This window comes from Corylus avellana, chromosome ca7 (assembly GCF_901000735.1).
Source record: "Corylus avellana chromosome ca7, CavTom2PMs-1.0".
Taxonomy (NCBI): domain Eukaryota; kingdom Viridiplantae; phylum Streptophyta; class Magnoliopsida; order Fagales; family Betulaceae; genus Corylus; species Corylus avellana.
The window spans coordinates 17,167,875-17,189,605 of record NC_081547.1 but is presented as its reverse complement, the minus strand read 5'-3'; the positions used below and the strand labels follow the sequence as shown (position 1 = coordinate 17,189,605).

Genomic DNA, 21,731 nt, shown 5'->3' with positions numbered 1-21,731 from the left:
AAAAGACATTTGGTATTACTTGTTGAAAACCCAACGAATGACTTTTTTTTTTTTTTTTTTTTTTTTTTGTTTTCGAAAACCTAGAGACCAATTTTTAAACACATCAAAACTCAATTTCCCAAAGCTTAACAAGACTGAGTAACTGACCCATCGTGGGTTCTTATATTTTTTTCCAAATGTGATAATTCTGGTTTGAATTTTCTATATAAGCACCCACAGAAGCCATCTTATCATCTGCATCTCAATTGACTAGAAGCACCCCTTCAACTATGTGAATAAAAATCAGAAAGGCTAAAAAGCTTATACTATGCAAGTTGGACATAACGTGAAAAACATGTTGCCGTGGCTCATTTCTGCACTATAGAGCTTGGCACGTGATAAAACTGCAAAGAATTGGTGATAACATAAATGAAAGCACTAACAAACCCCACATAGAAGTGATGGTCAACTACCAAATTGTGCTTGCATGAAAATGTTTGTCTTTTGGAAAGTACACAAAAAAGTTCTTTAAACGGACTTCTAAAAATTGAATAAACAGAAATATGGTGGAAAGCAAGAGAAACAGAAAGAAGAAAAAAAAAATCCATACATTATTATATAAATAGCTATGGGAAAACAAAAAAAAAAAATGCACTCTCTTCTACACTGCTCTAAAACTCTTGTTTAGATATCTGAAGATAAACCATCTGAGTATACCCATTAAATACAGAAGTATCAAGCCTGGTTAGACCAAGCCGCTGGAACAAGCCATACCGGCCGTCTTCAACAATAGGGCTGGGTGCACGAGCCGGATCATATCTTGTTTGATGAGTGAGAGATGGTCCGGCCACGGGAGGGAGTTCCCAGTAAACATCAAGAATTGATTCCAGAAAACGGCTGTTCTGAAAGTGTTGGGCATAGGATATTGGCTGATTGCTGTGGTTGAAGTTATCCCGCATGTAGCCTCTAACACCCCACCATGCTTCACCCGGCCCACAAACTTCTTCTATATCCATTGCTTTCTCCCAGAATTTCTTTCTTTTCGATCTAATCCGAGCTTCATCACTGTCTGTAAAACAGCTATGCCCACCTCCTAAATTAACAAAAACAAGCGACTTACATGGGTATTTCTCGAGGCAGTGAGCAAGTAACCACAAGTCTATAATCATCAGAACTAAAAATCCCATTGAAGGAAACTCCACAAGGACACAAACAACCAAACCTATAACCTTTCTAGCTACGAATCTCATGGCAAGTATAATAATAATAAAAAATAATACAGTATTTACATCTGAAGAAGAGATTAATTTTTTGCTTCCCAAGTCCTTTTGTACTTCAACTAAACACAGAAAATTTGATCTTTCAAACCACCAAAAAGTAGACCGTTCAAATTCTGAGACATACATGCCAACAAGAATGTAAATTAAGGCCATGTGAAGAAGACTAAATGCCCTATCACTTACAAATAAACACCCACTGGTAAAGAATAATGGTGGGGAATAACAAATATATAAATATATCTCTCACCTACTCCAACAGTTGGGAGAAGGTTTTGTTTACTAAAGTTTTAGATTTCATCTGTAATGCACTTGGAAAGTGTGAGGACTGAACGAGAGGGATAAAAGGATGAGGGTCAGGAACTTACTCAGAGAATGAACTGCTGGCCAACATTGTTTTTTTACACTACTAAATTGAAACTTTTGTCAAGGGCTGTTGTGCTCAGTTTGTGGGGCTGTCAGCATGTGTATTACTGCTATTTGGGTTCTAGAGTGGCTTTTGGAGGGATCTAATTAATGTGGGACAGAAGGGTGGTGGAAAGTTAGCATGTGGAGTTATTCACTGTTGCTTGCTCCTTCAAACATGTCGTTGACAATGTTGAGTGGGCTTTTACGGGAGTTTGTGGTCCTAATGTGGACTATGATAGAACACAGCTTTGAGATGAACTCGCTGGGTAGATTGATTGGTTGAATTTACCGTAGCATTTTAGGTGATTTCAATATCATCCACTTCTCGAGTGCGAGATTGAGCGATACCAATATTGAGTTGGAGTTCTCCAAATTCATTATTGAGCAGGGCCTAATGGATATTCCTCTTGTAAGTGAAAATTTCACATGGTCTAATAATCAAAATCCTCCATGGTGGTTTAAAATTGATAGGCATCTTCTTTCTCCCAACTTGAAAGCCCAATTTCCTGATGTTTCTCAGGAGAGACTCCCTAGAATTTTGTGAAACCACTTCCCTTTATTGTAAGATTATGGTGATGTTGCTAGGAGCAAAAGGTATTTCAAATTAATCAGAGGGCCTTGTGAAAAAAAAGGTGAAACAATGGTGGTTGTCCTACAGCTTTCAAGGCTCCACTAGTTTTATCCTAGTGTAAACTGAAAGCTCTAAAGATCGATTTAAAATAAATGTGAGGTGTTTGATAATGTTGAGAAGCAGTAAAGGCATCTTTTGGACAGACTCGAGGGACTTGATGTTATTGTAGAAGAAAGATCTTTATCTGATAGCGAGAAGTTGAGAAACACTGAGGTTATTAGTGCTTTGGAGAGGCCTACTCTCTTGGAAGAAGCAAGCAGAACACAGAAATTGATGTTATTGCAGAAGAAAGATCTTTATCAAATAGTGAGAATTTGAGAAAGGCTAAGATTATTAGTGCTTTGGAAAGGCCTACTCTCTTGGAAGAAGCGAGCTGAATACAGAAATTGAGGGCACTTTGGTTGAAAGAGGGTCATAAGAGTGCAAAATTTTTTCCACCGTGCGACCAACTCGAAGAGAATAAATAACACCGTTGAATCTTTAGTGGTTAACAGTTATATTTCTTCGAATACATCAGAAATATGAGAGCAAATTCTACAATTTTACAATAGTCTTTACTCTGAACAGTTCAATTGGCGGCCTAAATTGGATGGTCTTCCTTTTGATTTCATTGGTGCTGAGGAGGAGGCCTGTAGTTGGAAAGAGCTTTTAAGGAGAGTGGGGTCTTTGAGGTGGCAAAAGCATTAAACGGTGATAAGGCCCCGAACCTTGACGGTTTTTCTTTGGCCTTCTTTTAGACTTTTTGGTAGCTCCTTAGAGATGATTTCATGGATGTCTTTCATGAGTTTCATGCTCGAGGTAAGTTTGAAAAAAAAGGCTCAATGCCACTTTTATTGCTCTTATTCCCAAGATAGCGGGGGCGGTTGACATCTAGGATTTTTCGTCCTACTAGTCTACTCGGTGGTGTTTACAAAATAATTTTCAGTCCTAGCTAACAGGCTGAAAACAGTGTTGGATTAGGTTATTTCCAAGACTCAAAATTCTTTCGTAAGGGGGACTCATTTTAGACTGAGTCTTTATTGCTAATAAATGCCTTAACAGTAGAATTAGATAAGCGGTTCTAGGTGTGCTTTGTAAACTGGATCTAAAGAAGGCTTATGATCATGTTAATTGGAGTCTCATGTTGTATATGTTAAGGAGATGTGATTTTGGGGGAAATGGTGCAAGTGGATTGATCATTGTATCTCAACAATGTGGTTCTCTGTTTTGATGAACCTTTATTGTAACTAATGGGACTCCCTTTAGCTATTTTAAAGGCTACCATGTCCTGAGATAAGGGGATCTTCTTTTGTCGTTTTCATGGAGGCTTTGAGTAGGATGGCGTCCGCTACTGTGGACAGAAGGATTTTATCAGGCTTTTTGGTGGGGTCCAGGAATAGTAACGAGCTTCTCTTGTCTCATGTCCTTTTGACAGATAACACTTTGAGCTTTTGTGAGGAGGATACAAATAAGCTCTATCACTTGCACTGCCTTTTCTTATGCTTTAAAGTTGTATCAGGGTTTAAAATTAATTTGGCCAAATCAAAAGTTGGTCCCTGTTAGTGCTGTGAAAGATGTTGGAGGCCTAGTCCACATCCTTGGTTGTGGGGTGTCCTCTCTGCCTATCAAGGCTCTACCTTTGGAGGCTTATTTCGAGGCAAACTCAATCCGGGATGGTATTATTGAGAAGATAGAATGTCAATTGACTTTTTGGGAGTGACTTTATTTGTCAAAAGGTGGTAGGATTACATTGATGAAAAGAACTAATTCTAATTTGCCTACTTACTATTAGTCCCTCTTCCCCAATTGTATTGAAAAAACTTCAACGGGATTTCTTGCGGGGCAAAGCAGGTGAGGAGTTTAAATTCCATTTTGTCGGTTGGACTAAAATTTGTAGTTTGATTTCCTCGGGTGGTTTGGGGGTTAGAAATCTGCTTTATGTTTAACTTGGCCCTTTTGGGGAAGTGGTTATAGCATTATGCCACAAAGTGGGAGGCTTTGTGAAGATCGGTTGTAGAAGTTGAATATGGCACTATGCGGGGTAGGTGGTGTTCTAAAACAGTTTCTAGCTCTTTCGAGATTGGGATATGGAAATTCATTAGGAGAGGGGAGGGAGACTTCTCTAGGTTTGTTTGATTTGATGTGGGTGATGGGTCTAAGATTAGATTTTGGCAACATGTGTGGTGTGGGGATCAAACCTCGAAGGTAGCATTCCCTAATTTTTTTAATATTTCTCCTTGTAAGGAGGCTTGGGTAGCAAATTAGTTGCAGTTTTCTAACAACACTTTCCAGTGGAATATTACTTTTTATCAGATATGTGCATGATTGGGAGATGGTGTTGATTTCTTTGTTCTTTAATCTGTTGTACTCTCTTAACTTGAGAGGAGGTGATGAGAATAAATTCGTTAGTTCCTTCCAAAAGGTAGACGGTTGATGTTAAATCTTTCTATATTGTGTTTAGCCCCCCACTAGCTCCTCTTTTCCTTGGAAGAGTATTTGGAGAAATAAAGTCCCTTAAGGGGTAGCTAAATTGACTGGGGATTATGCCTCATGAAGCGGTAGTCACTAGTTTGAATTTCTCATTTCCTCTCGCCCCTTGATAAAAAATTACTTTAAAAAAAAAAAAAAAAAAAGTATTTGAAGAAATAAGGCTCTTTTGAGGGTAGCGTTTTATGTTTCGACAATAGCTTTAGGGAAGACTTAATAGATAATTTAAGAAAGAGGCACGTTTGAGTGATAGGCTGGTGTTATGTGTGCAATATAAGCAAGGAATCTATTGATTATGTTCTGCCTTCTCCATTGCATTGTGGTTAGAGACTTGTGGGCTTCCACTTTCAATCTTTTTGGGATAAAGTGGGTTATGCTCCCTCAGGTGGTGGAGCTAATGGCATGTTGGAGAGGTCAAGCTGTAAATCACTGCATTTTGGAAGTTTGGCGGATGGTTCATTTGCGTTAAATGTGGTGTATTTTGTATCTTTGGTGGCTACTTTCAATCTTCCACTTTCAATCTTTTTGGGATAAAGTGGGTCATGCTCCCTCAGGTGGTGGAGCTAATGGCATGTTGGAGAGGTCAAGCTGTAAATCACTACATTTTGGAAGTTTGGCGGATGGTTCATTTGCGTTAAATGTGGTGTATTTTGTATCTTTGGTGGCTACTTTCAATAGTTCCAACTTTCCTATTTTTCTAGATTTTTTTTTTTTTTTTTAAATTTATTCTCTTCCACTTCTCCTAGTTTACGCTTTTTATTTACTTATATATATATTTGGTAGAAAATCATCCAAAATTGTTTGTCATAAACTCCTCAATCATAACACAGTCATTGCTCTAACACGACAAAAAAAATTTTATTAGTTAGGCATCGATATTGCATTCAATATGACAACCTCATCCAACTTTTTCAGAATAAAAGAAAGAACAACTTTCTTTAGTTTAGTCAAGGCAAGAGCAAGGTGCATATCGTGACACATAAGGCATATGCAGTAGATATGGCCTACATAAGTAAAAAGAGGAAAGGCAAAAAGGAGAGCAAGCACCTCTTATATAAAATTGGTCACAAATCTGCCTTAAGGAATAATGATCTCCGGTTCCAGTGTCATAGTTATCTTCAAAAACAAGATGTTGGAAGCCAGCTTTCAGAGCCTGCTTTATTCTGCTCATAAGAGCATGCAAAAGAAGAATTACGATTCCAGTGTAGGGCGGTAAACAATGGAGGGATAAAAGTCTTGGTTGGGATTCAGTGATTACCTTTTCAATTCATCCTGATGGTCATCAAAAAAAATAAGAACTCGACTGAGATCAGTAATCCCATGTTTCTTCATCTCACTTCCCCAATCAACACTTCCAAAATCTACAAAGTCCTTTCCAGCAAAGTACGTGCAGTTTCCATCAACATAAGCAGGGCCCTTCTTTAGATACTTCTCAGGATGCCGGGGTGAAAGTGAAATAATGGGCGTGTTTGGCATCGCTTGCCGTAAAACCCAAGTGGAATGCCCCTTGAAAGCACCGCTCTCAATCATCAAATCTGGCTTCAGCCATCGAACAATGAACCAAAGCCCAAAGCTGTGGTCAAAACCCATTCCATACATATTGTTTTTAATTGGCCGTGTTTCATATATAGGTACAAACTCTTCCAAGCCTTTAAGCAAATCCTTAGACGTCCATTCAACTGTTTTTCCATGTTTCGATCTGCCTTTTGCCAAGGACAAGAATATAAGAATAACAATTATTGACAATAAAACTCAACAAAAACCAAGGATTTGAAACTGAAAGAAGGATTTGGATCATCCCATGTTCATATGCAACACAACTCATCTTAGAAAAATCTCTGCCTTACCAAATGTATTGCCATGATCCTGCAGCACAATAACAGGACTGATGTGCACTCATGGCTGGACCAGACCTATTTCTACTGGTAAGATCACAGCTACTAACACCTTATGATTGAAATTTCACTAACGCCATGGACATGAGAGAATCTATGTCCTGATATCTAAGGTATAATTCAAACAAGCAACACATAGCACTGTCATCTTCCTTTGAAATTCGCTTATAAGAAACTTCAATGCTTATTCCAAACTTTTCAAAATCCTTCAAGTTCCCAGCAACCAAAAGTAATTCACAACTAAACCCCCATTTTCATTTCCACTATGTTTTCTCGCGAATTCTCAAAAACCAAACAGAGTCCCCAACCCCAATTAGTCGCACCCTAATCCGAATCAAACATTAAAAACCCGGATCTGAAACAATAAACACCCTAGACACACGAAATCTAAAACCAAAAGATAGGAAATTTAAATCTAATGGATCAGATCAAGGTAATGAAAAAGGCTTACACCAGGGCACGCCGAGGGATCCGAAGTCTGATTCGAGGCCGTCTAGCCCGAAGAATCCGGAGCGGGAAACTGGGTTGTAGTAGGAGGAGACGCAAACGAAGGGGCGAGAGTGGAAGATTAGCAATGAGAGGATTGCGAGGAAGGTAAGGCAGAGGAACGCCAGGCAGGGCCCCATAGGGCCCATTCTGGTAAAGTAGTTGGCCGCTCGGGTTGTTAGCGGGAGTTGCTGCTTCTTGGTCTTCGACTCGTCGGTCGTGTCGTCGTCGTTATCACCGGAGCCTTCCTCCCCGTGCTGCGGCGCGCCTCGGCGCAACGAGAGGACCCGCTCCAGCATTTTGCTGGGCATGGTGGTTGTGGTGGTTGTGGTGGTGGTGTGCTGGTGTGAGTCGCGAGAGTGAGATCGGGGAGTCATGTGCTAGCTTTGTTGAATTTGTTAGGGGTAACAATGGAATTTAGATGGAAATCGGAAAAGCTTTTTATTTTGAGAAGGATTGAAATTTCTTACACACCGATCTCTAAAGTTGATATCTATGAGGGATGTACAAGCTGTTATTTTTCTAACTGCTAACAACAAATCAACAATTGTCCCACCTTAAGCGGTTAGTGATTTTAAAATAACAGTAACCACTTGTTAGAAATGGGCAGTTTGGGCCAATTTTGGTGCTTTAATTTGTGACTTCCTTAAACTTCTTTTTAGGACCTATTTTAGACAGTTATGGACCTTTTTTAAATAATTAGAAGGCTTCCAAATGTAATAAAGTTCAAGAATATTATTATTATTATTATGAATAAAGCTCAATTTCATTAAACTCAAAACTAAAACTCTATATCAAATGCACCAAAACGACGACCTTTTGTATATTATTATTATTATTATTTTTCTTTAATATGTATAATATATACTAATCATCTATTCCTATTCCTAAAATCGCTAACCACACCGTCATAACTGCTTAGCGATTTTTTATTACTGCCTACAAAAGCGGTTATGAGGTGATGCGATTAGCGGTTATAGGCGGCTAGTGGTTATTGGGCGATTGTAATCTCCTCATTTGTACACCCATAATACGTATTCTTTAGCACGAGAGAATTATATATATATAGGATAAGAACATAATGTGATTGTGAAAATCAACTATTGATTTTCTTTTTTACAAGCTATTGTTGATCCAAAAGCTAATTTTTATTATCACATCATCTTAGTTGTATAACAATAGTACAACAATAATAAATAGTATTACATCTTTATTTACAAATAATAACAACACTCCCTCAATTCAGAAAGCAATTGATGGCATTCTCTCTCTTTATTTATTTATTTATATATAGTGAAAATCATCATTCTTTTACTAAAAATTAAGAAAGTACAACTTGTTCCTTAAGAACTATATTTTGAAAAAGAGATTAGCATTCTCAATTGTCTATTTCTTAACATTTTCTTTGTTCTTTAGCTTTTTACTTTTATTTTTTGAAAAAATAAAAAAATAAAACGGATATGAATATGCTACATAAATAAGAATGCTAAAAGATGGACACTTAAGAATATTGAGTAGGATTTATCTTTTGAATAAATACAGGATATTTCTCAATCTACACATGCTCCATAGATTGGTGGATTGCCACTTTCATTAAGTAGTGTGTCACTTCGTTAGTCTCCATTTTTACATGCCTACATAACATAGTTGGAAATTGTTTAACATAGGTTTTGCATCATCTATCAGTTGCTTGTATCTACTCTAACAACTTTATTCCTTCTGCAAAATCATGTATTATTTCCAATGTCTCTCCTTTGATCATAACACGTTAAAGTTCCATGTCTCTACAAAATTCTATAGTCTTCCATGTTGCCCCCACCTCAGCTATAGTTAGGTCAATTCTTGTAACGCCCCAACTTATAAACCAATCACAAGAGCATTTATCAATCTATGGTCAAGTTCCTATTATAATGTTGGATCCCTTATTCTAATTTTTAAGTGGAGCAATATATTGTTTTTTGAAGGAAAAATGCAAGGCTGATGATACACATACCTGTACTTGAAACAATATATTGGAGCAATATGCAATTAGTCTCGCACGTACTATTGTATCATATCATACGATGCAATTAGTTTTATCCATCTTTTACATGTATACTCTTACAAATCCTACCATATTCATTATCTTGCTTAAGCAACACACATTTTTTTACAAATCTCACCATATTCATTATCTTGCTTAAGCAACACACATTTATCTCAAAACATAGTTCATAGTAAATCAAAATGTATTTTATGAGAGTTGTAACCATGCATGTTTGGTAAACATAAAAGAGTCGTACAATGTAGAAAAAATAACAAGTATTCATGTGAGTTTGTACTCACTTGTGTCTTAAGGCTCCTCAAAATACTCCTCCAGGTGTTCCACACTCTCCAAACCTGTGAAACGACCTATCATCAGTCCTAAATCTGAGCTAAAACGAGTCCTAAACATAAAAATGCTCCAAACAGAGTTTTTGGCTGACTATCGAATGCTCAGACAAATTAAATCAAACATTCGGCCTTGACCTCAAACGTTTGGCCAGAGAGGTGTGAACATTCGCTTCTGGGCTGAAAACCAATTTCGAACCAAATAGCCTAATCACCTCTAAGCAAGTTTTAAGGCCATAACAAGATTCCTAACATAGTCCTAACCCAAAATAACATCTCCATGTAATAGAAAATACGTCCAATAAGAATGAAATGTGTTATGCTTAAACCAAGATTAAAACTTAAAACAACAACATAAATCCAAAACTAGCAACCAAGTTATGAGAAATACTTAACCATCACAACAAGTAGGTAATTAACACGTCAAGTTAAGAAGGTTACCTGTCTAGAACAATGATCTCCAAGGAAACCTTCTTTCTCCTTATCACAACTCATAAATCACTCAAGTAGAGTTTCTCTAGGGCTCAAAGGGTAAAATGAACGTTAGAAGGGCGTGGGATCGGAGGAGATATTTATAGGGCTGGAAAAGTTGAGGGCGCTGCAGTGACAGTCCTACAGGTCATCGAACGTTCGGTGGTCCATGGTCGAACGTTTGATGTACTATTGCACGGTGGTTTTAAGGTTGTAGAGCAAACATTTGGTCACTACCCAGCGGGTTAAAATTTGGTCAACAAACGTTCAGTGGTCCCCCTTCAAACGTTTGGTGTACTATTCTAGGGTTGCAGAGCAAACATTTGGTGATCCTCCCTTGTGACGTTAGGCCAGAACCCAAAATCCCAAAGTCTTACTTCCAACAAACCCTAATGATTGAAAAATCTTGCTAACCCTTCGACTAAGCTAAACACAGCCTAGTAATCACCCAAGGCTCTACACAGTGAGCTGCTTCATTTGCATGTCGCCTAACATGATTGACCTTCCATTTTTGCAGACAGCTCAGTATACACCTCTAGCATTCTCAATCCGATTGCCATACATGCTCCAATTTCTTTCGGCTTTTCATAACGCATGCACCACCTAGATAGCATCACCTTCTAGTTCAACTCTATGTAGCCCCAATTCTCTACTAGACAGTAGCCCTTGCCATCGCCATGGCTTCTACAACAACCAATTCAATGATGTAGTCTTTTGACCCAAACAGCGTTGCCAACACCTTCCCCATGCTATCTCTAACTATCCCATCTTCATGTTGCTTTTATCTATAGCCATTGTAACACCACCAAAATTTAAACCGATTAATTTCGATTAACATGGAGAGTGTTACTGGTAATTCCTTTAGACCAATTAACTGGTAGCTAGCTTGTAGTATTACCCTAATATTTAGCTTATCATAGTATAACCAAGCGAAAAGCGAAAATAAATGATATGAGATTTCTAAAATTAAATCCCTTAACAGTATCATGTATCATTAAATATATAGACTCATAGCTTCCAATAAACATTTTTATAATGAAAACATCGAACCTCTATTTAACGAAACCTAACAATGCAAGCCATTCACTTGATATCTTCATCCTAGAGAAATTCTCACTCCTCATCGTAACAACCTACTAATCTGCCAAACCGTGGATCATGGTATTCTGCCTTAGCCACAATCGAAGGAATTTGAAATCATCACTATCGAATTTTTGATGGAGCACCTCTACAATATACACAAAATGTTCATGCTCGATACACCTTTTTTGGATCTTGATACAACGTATGCTCCATGCAGCTTTTGCAGCTAGACAACCCAACAAGACATGCCCCGTAATCTCTACATCCAAATGTGCTCCACATAGTGGACATAATGGGTCCTCAATAATTTTCATTTTCAAGAGATTTGTTGTTGTGGGCAAAGCATTGTGACAAGTCCTCCACAGAATTACCTTAACGATATTGCTCAACTTTGATATTTTTCCATGAAATTAAGTAAGTCATGCGTTAAAAGTCAACATGAAAATTCTAGCAAAAAAGGAATAAGCAGGGAGGAGGAATTTTGTTTCTCTCTTATTCCTCCAAATGTGATGTGGCTTTTAAAATTACAATTAGATCAAAATTGAATAATAATAAATTTTAAATTCAATGATAATTTTAATAGTCATATCACTTTGGGGGATCAGATGAGAACAAAAGTCTTATTTCTAACATTACTCATAAGCAGGAGATTAAGAGTAATGCTAAAGATAAGACTCATATCCCCCTTGTGTCCCTTAAAATTAATGTGGCTTTTAAAATTACCATTAGATTTGTAACTGATCACTATTGGATTTTAATCCAATGGTGATTTTAAAAACCACATAAAATTTCGGAGGACATGAAAGAGACGTCTAGCATTACTTTTATAGTAATTGCGCTTATGCAGGCAAAGAGAGAGATGAATGATCACAAAAAAAAAAAAAAGAAAAAAAAGAAGGAATTTCATATTTCATTAATGTCTTAAATTTTTTGGAAAACTAAATGGTTAGGATTGATCTTGTTAGCCTAGGATCGATCCTAGGCTGCAGAGGATCAATCCTAGACTAGCAGAAACCTATCTCGACATGTCTAGAACACTCTCGAACCTCAAAATGACTCGAACAAACCCTAGAATGACTCCTAAGGTCTTTGGAATAATCTATGGTTCAATCTAGCCAAAACCTACGGTTAGAAATCATCACAACTGTATCAAAAATGCTTACTATGGTCTCAACTCAACTAGGATATATATATATATATATAAAAGAAAAAACCACAAACCCTAAATAAAACTAAAGAACACAATCTTAACAACACTAACTTACAATGAAAGAGAATCTAAACGACAAAGAACGATGAAAATAATCATTTCACTAACCTTGTGAGGCATAGAAACTCTTAAAAGCAATCCCAAATTGATAAAACAAAGTTTATCTCTTCACCATGACACTCTAGCAGTCTCTTAGAACCTTGGAATTCGTGCAAGTAGGTTTGGTGAATGTTAAGGACAAATATATAGAGTTATAGCCACATTAGGGCTTCAAAAGACCCAAAAATTGCATTCTGATGTAGGAGAATCGATCCCGAAAAAGGGAGGTTCGATCTTTAGGGTTTCTGAGGCTGAGGATTGATCCTCTGGGGCTGGGATCGATCCTCTAGGGCAGGGAGGACCAATCCTTTCCTGTGGAGGATTGATCCTCCAGGTTAAAAACTGACATGGAGGTCCTTTCGAACCCCAAAAACACCTCTGAGCCTTCCAAACTTGATTCTAATTAAGCCTATGGTAAAAAAATGCTCAATCTCTTAAGTAGGGTTAGGACCGGGATATTACAATATCTATAATGCATTGTTATGATATTCTTTCATTTAACAGAGAATTTCATTTTATATTGTTGTCTGTAATTTAAAAACCTTTTTATGATAACATGGTCGCCCTGTGTATTATTATTGATTAAGTCGTGGACTTGCACTTTATCTTTCCACCTGTAAAATATGTGATGTTTAACAATTAGTTTGTTTTGTGATGTTAGATTTGAGGAGGAAGGAAAATTTGTTCCTGAAGGCTCTTGAGGAGTTAGCTAGTCTAATATTTTAAGGAGCTAGATCCAGGTCTGTTGGATTATATATGGTCTTATTTGGAAAATCATTGCGAGCTCATAGAGCTTTTATTGTTTGTATATCGCTTGAAGGATAGCTTAAATGCCAATAATCTTGAACCCGTCATCGAAGTTATCTAAGATTGTGATTTGACTTTTGAGGATGTTTATAACTTAAACTTTTGGTCAAGTTAAACTTAATTGGTATTGCATGACAGATTTAGACTTGGTTTGTAATATTTAAGTATAATTGACTTGATGGCTGGTCTTAGGTTGAGACACTGGATGATTATGTTTAAGTCATGTTATGCTATGTTATGATGCTTTTAGTATACCCTGGATGTTATTCATTTATGAATTAGTAGAATTGACTATCTCATTGTGTAAAGTGACATGCATGTTTTTCACTATAGGCTATCTTATAAGAGTTTAAAATCCCTTAGTCTTATTTATTTGGTAAGTAAGACGAGGAGGTGAATGTTAAAGTTAATTACCAGTTAGTTAACTTCACGATGAGTTACAACCCCCTTAGCCATCAAATTAACCACCCTGACGTAGCGGAAGACTAAGGTAACTAATCAAAGAGCAGCGTCTTTGATTCTGCAAGGAGAAGCGTCTTCGTCTTCTACCCAAAAAGATAAAAACAAGCCCGCAGGCTAAAAGAAAGATAAAACTCTACAGAGTATTTGAGAGAGAATTCTCTGATTTGATAATAATTCAATGAGTTCCGTTTTACATAATAAGCAAGCCTATTTATAGAAGAGAAATACTTGTAGAGAAAGTAAACCTACTTCTAGTAGAGAAAGTAAATCTAATCTTAGTAGGAAAGTAAACATAATCCTAGTAGGGAAAGTAAACATAATTCTAATAGGAAAAATAAATATACTCCTAGTAGGGAAAGGATTAAAAGTAAACTATTTATTCTTGGGGGTGGGGACACACATGTCCTACATCAGTCTCCCCTTCTTGAAAAGAACTCGTCCTCGAGTTAAGTTCTGACTCCTCTGGTGGAAAATATTCAAAAATGTCTGCCACGTTGAATGTTGAGGATATCGCCATTTCTTCTGGAAGATCGATGACATATGCATTGTCGTTAATCTTTTTTAGTACCTTGCATGGACCATACTTCTTATTCCTCAGCTTTCCAGAAGTACCAGTCGGTAGTCGCCCCTTGCGTAGATACACCATCACAAAATCTCCTTCTTGAAAAATCTTCGATCGCCGACCCTTGTCTGCTGCCGTCTTGTACTTAGCATAGGATTCTTCCAGATGCTGACGAACTCCCTCTTGGGTAGCTTTCACCCGTTCTGCTAAATGCTCCGCTGCCACACTTGCACCTGGTAGCTTAGGTAAAGTTGCAAGATCTACTGCAAGTCTCAGAGTTCTTCCATAGACGACTTCAAATGGTGCCTTCCCAGTAGATCGATTCACCATGTTATTGTAGGCAAACTCAGCCTGAGCTAAAGCCAGGTCCCACTGCTTCGGTTTGTCACCTGCAATACATCGAAGTAAATTACCTAGAGTTTGATTAACAACTTCTGTCTGCCCGTCTGTCTGCGGATGGCTCGTGCTACTAAAGTTCAATGCTGTGTCGAACCGCCTCCATAATGTTCGCCAAAAGTGAGACAAGAACTTGGTGTCTCGGTCAGAAGTGATAGACTTTGGGACTCCATGCAATCGAACCACCTCTCGGAAGAATAGATTGGCCACTTGAACCGCATCAGATGTTTTCTTGCAAGCAACAAAGTGAGCCATTTTGGAAAATCTATCCACAATTACCATTATAGAATCTGCTCCTCGTTGGGTTCTCGGGAGACCCAATACAAAATCCATGGATACATCTTCCCACGGTGCTTCTGGTATTGGTAGAGGCATGTATAATCCCGTATTTTGGGTTTGCCCCTTGGCGACCTGACAAGTTTGGCATCGTCGGACAAAGTTACCTACTTCTTTCTTCAGTTGCGGCCAGTAATACCGCTCCTCTACCAGAGCAATAGTCTTGTCTCTTCCTAGATGACCACCCAAACCTCCAGCATGTAATTCTTGGATTATTTGTTCCCGTAAGGAACTCCTCAGAATGCACAGCCGATTCCCATGAAATAAATACCCCTCCTGAATATGTATTTCAGAAATTGGTTGCCCTGCCTTGCAATGCTTCCAGGTTTCACCAAAATCTTCATCTTCCTTATATAACTCCTTTAGGCACTCGAATCCAGTCACTTCAGCTTTCATGGTGATCAGTAGGGTAGCTCGGCGGCTTAAAGCGTCAGCTACACGATTCAGTTTTCCCGACTTATGCTTAAGAGAAAAAGTGAACCGTTGGATGTAAGAAACCCACCGAGCATGCATCCGATTTAGATTCTTTTGACTATTGATGAACTTTAATGCTTGATGGTCGGTATAGAGGACAAACTCTCATTGGATCAGGTAGTGCTCCCACACCTTGAGGGCTCTCAAGATAGCATAAAGCTGCAACTCATATGTTGACCACTTCTGTCTTGCTTCTCCGAGCTTTTCACTAAAAAATTCTACGGGCTTCCCTTCTTGAGATAACACGGCTCCTATCCCGATGATTGATGCATCACATTCAACTTCAAACAGCTTGTCAAAGTCAGGTAAGGCAAGTACAGGTGCTGTGCATAGCTTTTCTTTGATGATTGAGAAACTTCGCTCGGCTTCTTCACCCCAATTGAATTTTCCTTTCTTCATACACTCGGTGATCGGTGCTACAATACTGCTGAAATTCCGAACGAACCTTCTATAGAAAGTTGCTAACCCATGGAAACTTCTTACTTCTCCCACTGACTTGGGCGTGGGCCATTCTCGGATTGCTCTCACCTTCTCTTCATCCACTCGAATTCCATCGGCACCGACTACAAATCCGAGGAAGAGTAACTGATCCATCATGAAACTACACTTCTTTAAGTTGATAAACAACTTATTTTCACGGAGAACCTCCAACACTTTCCTCACGTGATCCATGTGATCCACCGGGTTGCGACTATAGATAAGAATATCATCGAAATAGACAACAACAAATTTTCCGATAAAAGGTTTCAGTACCTGATTCATGAGTCGCATGAAAGTGCTTGGTGCATTCGAAAGGCCGAAAGGCATCACCATCCACTCATAAAGCCCCTCTTTAGTCTTGAACGCAGTGGCAATCTTTCCTTTTGTATTTCCATTGTTTGAGAATAGCTAAAATTCTGATCAAGTGGCGCTGCTCCAATATTATTTTTGATATTTTCTTTATTTTTGTTTTTACCGAAAATAAAGATAAATATCGTTCTACATCAGACACCCATAGTCATCTGGTGGTAGGAACCGGGCATTGAGTAACCGCTTCATCTTAGGCCAAGATGTCACGGGTCTTTTTCCTTCCCTGGATCGAGACAGCTTCAACCATTCCCACCAAGCGGATGCTCTACCTTTGAGCTTATAAGCCACCAACTTCACCTTCTTTTCTTCCGGAATACACATGTACTCAAAGAATCTTTCTACCTCCATTATCCAGTCAAGGTAATCTTCAATGTGAAGATAACCATCGAATGAACGGTACTCCCGAGTGTCTCTGTGATTCCAATGGGCACGCATCTGCCTGGGTTCAAACGACTCCCACAATTGGCGCACCTCCTGTTGCATCATCTGCGCTGTCTGCTTGAGCTCTTGTGGTGGAGGAGGTTGTAACTGTGGTAGAGGAAGTTGCACTTGTGGTGGAGGAGGCGGTAGCTGTTCCTCCATTGATGTAGTCGTTGGAATCAATGATGGTGGCTGCACATATGTTTTCTCTGATGGCAACTCCACTTCTTCAACCAACTTAACATCTTTCACAACTTCTTCATCATAATTAAGATTGTCATAAGCCGGTGGTCGGTTTATGGGTGCAGGTCGTTGGTGAGGAATAGGCCTCACTCGGATCCCATCGTCATCATGGGCATCATTGTCCCTGTGATTACGATTAGGACCTATGTGCATGCGCTCTATCATCTCTCGCATCTGGCGCATCTCCTGTCGTATCTCCTGTTGCATCGTTTGCTGGATCTGCTGGAACTCTTGGAATTCGGCTCTCCAAGGAGCCTCCCTGTCACGAGCAGCGTCGTTAAGGGAATCGTCACCGTTGCGCTGATTGGTCATGATCAGGATAAAGCCTGCTTTGATACCAACTGACGTAGCGGAAGACTAAGGTAACTAATCAAAGAGCAGCGTCTTTGATTCTGCAAGGAGAAGCGTCTTCGTCTTCTACCCAAAAAGATAAAAACAAGCCCGCAGGCTAAAAGAAAGATAAAACTCCGCAGAGTATTTGAGAGAGAATTCTCTGATTTGATAATAATTCAATGAGTTTTACATAATAAGCAAGCCTATTTATAGAAGAGAAATACTTGTAGAGAAAGTAAACCTACTTCTAGTAGAGAAAGTAAATCTAATCTTAGTAGGAAAGTAAACATAATCCTAGTAGGGAAAGTAAACATAATTCTAATAGGAAAAGTAAATATACTCCTAGTAGGGAAAGGATTAAAAGTAAACTATTTATTCTTGGGGGTGGGGACACACATGTCCTACATCACACCCCTTCATGTCTTTTTTTTTTTTAATTTGTTTTATAAATAAGATCATTTTGTAAATTTCAAATCAAAATAAGCCATGCATTGCAAATGTTCGATATTTGTCATCCCTTTTAATACAAAATGCTAATAGATGGTGTAATTTGTAACGGGGTTAGTAATTAAAGAGAGTCAAATGTTACATTTTAAAGTATAGTAGTTTAATTGCCAAAGTGATGCATGGTAGTTTAATGGCAATGAATGTCCCCCCCCCCTATACCCACAAACGAGACTCAAGTTATCCACTCTGGGACCATTTATTTTGTCTTGAATGTTCTTGGAACTTTTGAAGCTAGTGAGACAACAAATTGTTTAAAGCCAGCAAGATATATTTCCATTTGAGTTGTTTTCAAATTGACAAGTGCTACATATATTCTCAATTGTTTTACTCCCTGCCATGGTAGTAAAAATATCATCATATACTACATGGATGAAGAGGCAGGGGAGCGTGGGTGTAATTTGAGCAAATTTCCAACAATGAAAAATCTAAAAGGAGACTATCATTGGGAGAGCAGATTCAATAGAGTTTTATGATGTGTTCAAGAGTTTATAAGTTTAGTTAGATTTACTTTTTATTATTTGAATAATTTTTTTAATTTATATACATGTGTTTACTTTGAACAGCTGCATTTAACTCTTACAATCTTGAGTTTGTTAATTAGATTAGAGAGAGAGAGAAAGTAGCTGAGAGAAAGGTGTCGTTTGAACAGTGTCTTACTGTTCAAACGATACTAAAGCTTCGTTTGTTTCGACGTAAAATACTTTATGTTGGAAAATTTTTCTTGAAAAATGATTTATTGGAAAACATTTTACGGTGTTTGACACGTAAGAAAAATCACAATATATATATATATATATATATATATATATATATATATATATATATATATGTTAGGTTCTTGTTAGCCTTATTCAATGATATTTCTTGTATTGTTTTGTTATTTAAAACTTTGGGTAGTTACACTTAGGTTTTCAGGGGTTCTTATAGTGTTCTCTGGTTCCCGTCAGGGTGGGACATGTAACGGGATTGTATGAAGAGTCTACTATTTTCCCGTCAAGAGTGCCATTAGAACGAGACATGTAACGAGGAGTCTTTGTTTCCTTATCATGATTGCTGTCAGGACGAGACATGTAATGAGGAGTCTTTGTTTCCTCGTCAGGAGTGCCGTCAGGTAGGGTTGAGAGTTGGTTAGTAATGTCGGTTTCGGTAGAAAAATTTTGTTTTTGCGACAATGTCAGTAAAATCGAAATTTTCACCGACATCTTCCACAAACAATGTTTTCCTTCACCAACCGTAATCGACAAGTCGGTTTAAAATGACGGGTCGGTAAGTCGAAATGGTGTTTGGTGGAAATATCGTCGTTTACTTGAGTCTTCCGCCCATTTTGTCGAGATCCCATAGTTGAGGAAGAAGTTTTAACGTTGAAACTTTTTTTTGCAAAGGAGAACCGGAGAAGGAGATGAAGAATATTTTGTTTTTGGAAAATTATTAGGGTAAAAAAATGGACGGTGGAGATGAAATCCATCTTGGACTCTTGGGAAAAGACATTAGGCATGAATGGAAAAGTATGGAAAAGTAGGAAAAGTAGTTTGATTATTTGGGGTAGTGGAAAAGCATCATGAAATATGACAAATGACAATACCTTTTGCAGTAAATAAATGGGTAATGTCAGAATATGGGGAAGTGGAAGGCAACAATAAATAATGTATAAATTGTAATAGTAACTTTTGCAGAATAAAACAAATGGGTATGAGTTGTATGACAACTGTTTCTCATAAATAACAATAGGTTTGTGAATCCTACGTTAAATGGGCTATTTTATTGTTAAACACAATGTTTTTCATCTTGTTCTTCTTTCTAGCCCCATGACTTTCCTTCTCACAAACTTGTCAAATGCCAGGCCAGAGATAAGGGGAAGCGTTAATGCCATTAAAAAAGAAGCAGCTTTCTAAACTGTAAGGTCGGTTCGGTGTTGGTCGAAATACCAATTTTTTGAACGGTATTTCGCCTACCAAACTGACTTTGTCGGAAATGAAAAAAATTCTTTCACCTCTCAGCTGCTAGTTAGGCGGTGACGGTCGATAATGACCGGTTATTGGATGATGGACGGATGACAGCCAGTACGCAATGACCTTGCACAGTCCTATTGTCAGGACGAGACATGTAATGGGGATTTACTGTTTCCTCGTCATGAGTTGCGTCAGGACGGGGATGTAATGAGAGGAAAGCTAAAGCTACTGTTTTCTTGTTAGGAACCTCATCAGGATGTGACATGTAACAGGATCAATGTCAGGTTTCCTGATTTCTCGTCAAAAGGCGTGTTAAGACGGGACATATGACAAGGATGAGACATTTGTTATTCCCGTCATAATGGAACTGCTTCCTCGTTAGGACATGGAATTCTCAGATCTACGAATATGTTCTTTCCGTCATAACGAGAAAGTGTCCAGTTAGAACTTGAAGAGTAAAATGCGTCTCCTATAAATGGGTTTTCTCTGCACTGTTCATAGTAGACTTTTGGAAAGTATTTTCTCTGTGCACTGTTCACTGAAGCCTCAATATTTTTTCACGATCGTTGTGTTTCGTGGGTTTGTTGTTCAAGAGAGGACATGATAAAGCTTTGGGTTGTTCTTTGCTCTTACTTTTTGCCGTGTTGCCTTGTTCATTTCATCAACACATGATTATGGGTTTGGTTACTTGAAGAAAGAAGTCTACCGAATGGTCGGTGAGGAAAGTCACTTCGTGAAGATGGTTAGGATAGAGACAAGCAGGGAAGCTTGTTGTTCTTACTAAGTCTAGAGGTTCTCAAGGTTATGAATATCGTCTAGCCTGTAACTCTGAATCTTCATATAGTAATTTCTCGGGTTTGGCTGCCCCGGAATGGTTTTTATCTTTGATGTGTTCAAAAGGTTTTCCACTTCGTAAACAAATCTTGTGTTGTGGTTGCGATGTTGTCTGCTGTGCATGTGTTATTAGTGATCTATGGCTTAGTTCCATGTTTTTGATTATTTGGTGATTAGAAGTAGAAATCGATCCTAGTAAACTTTCAATTGGTATGGAGGGGTTTGCTCGGTTTTGACTCCAGTCTTGAGCGTGTTCATAATCTCTTTTCTCTGATTTAATCATGTCTTTGAATATTCCTTTTCTGGATGAACTTGGTTGTTTAAAAGATTTTGATATGTCCTCTGCTTCTTGTGCTAGTGTTGCTAAATCTCTTGTTTCCTTTGATGGTTATAGGCTTAATCATGATTGTGAAGACCCTGCATACTCTTTGAATGCTTTGTTAGAATCTTATGAGGAGATGTCTGACAAACTTTGTACTGTTTGTTGTGAGTTATAAAAGTACTCGTAAGTACACGAGTCGTTTGCCATATAGCTTTTGCAAGTGCGAGGTCGAATGGAATTGTGTAGTGAAAATAAACTTCTATCTAAATTAATTGAATTTTAACCTAGTTCCGAAATTTGTGTGATTTTGAAATTGAAAACATAAACAAACATAATTTGAAACAAAATGAAATTAAACAATGCATAAAATACTAAGGTATTAGAATCAGCCCTCACAAACTCATAGCAACAACTTTCACGTTCATCAATATTTTCCGACGTTTCCAACGACACATTTTATGTATGTTATATTCTTACAAAATGCATGTATCAAAACATCCAAAGTATCTGTTCATTGTACAAATCACAAAGGATATCCAATTTAGTTCAAAACATCCGATGTATCCATGCTTTGTACAAATCACAAGGGATATCCGAAGTAAACCAAAAGATCTGATGTATCCGTTGAACAAAAGACAATGGATATCCAATATATAACAAATAAAACAAGCAATCAATTAAAAGTGATTAACAATTAATTGAAATAGAAATAGAAAAATAAGAAATACGATTCTTATCACTGGAAAATATCAATGTACATGAAAATTAACTGTTGCTACTCATCTATGAGGCTTCATCCTCAACCTTAGTTGAAGGATTTAGCCTTTCGTGACTACAAACATCATATAATTGATAAATGAAT

The 21,731-nt window shown here is 37.9% G+C and overlaps 1 protein-coding gene across 1 annotated transcript; it reads right to left on the bottom strand.

Annotated features, from left to right (window-relative positions):
* Nucleotides 1-569: 569 nt before the first annotated feature.
* Nucleotides 570-7,564, bottom strand: LOC132186934 (uncharacterized). The gene is made up of 4 exons (XM_059601055.1): nt 7,108-7,564; nt 6,020-6,464; nt 5,809-5,924; nt 570-1,072 (listed from the first exon to the last, which is right to left on the bottom strand). Exons 1-4 carry the CDS (start codon nt 7,517-7,519, stop codon nt 651-653), a joined length of 1,395 nt encoding a protein of 464 aa, XP_059457038.1. The 5' UTR covers nt 7,520-7,564; the 3' UTR covers nt 570-650.
* Between the last annotated feature and the right edge of the window lie 14,167 nt (nt 7,565-21,731).

Coding starts and splice junctions, on each gene's coding strand:
- LOC132186934 (XM_059601055.1), bottom strand. CDS start 7,519: ATGACTCCCCGATCTCACTCTCGCGACTCACACCAGCACACCACCACC. Junction 6,465..7,107: donor ATCCCTCGGCGTGCCCTGGT/GTAAGCCTTTTT, acceptor CCTTGGCAAAAG/GCAGATCGAAACATGGAAAA. Junction 5,925..6,019: donor CATCAGGATGAATTGAAAAG/GTAATCACTGAA, acceptor TCTTATGAGCAG/AATAAAGCAGGCTCTGAAAG.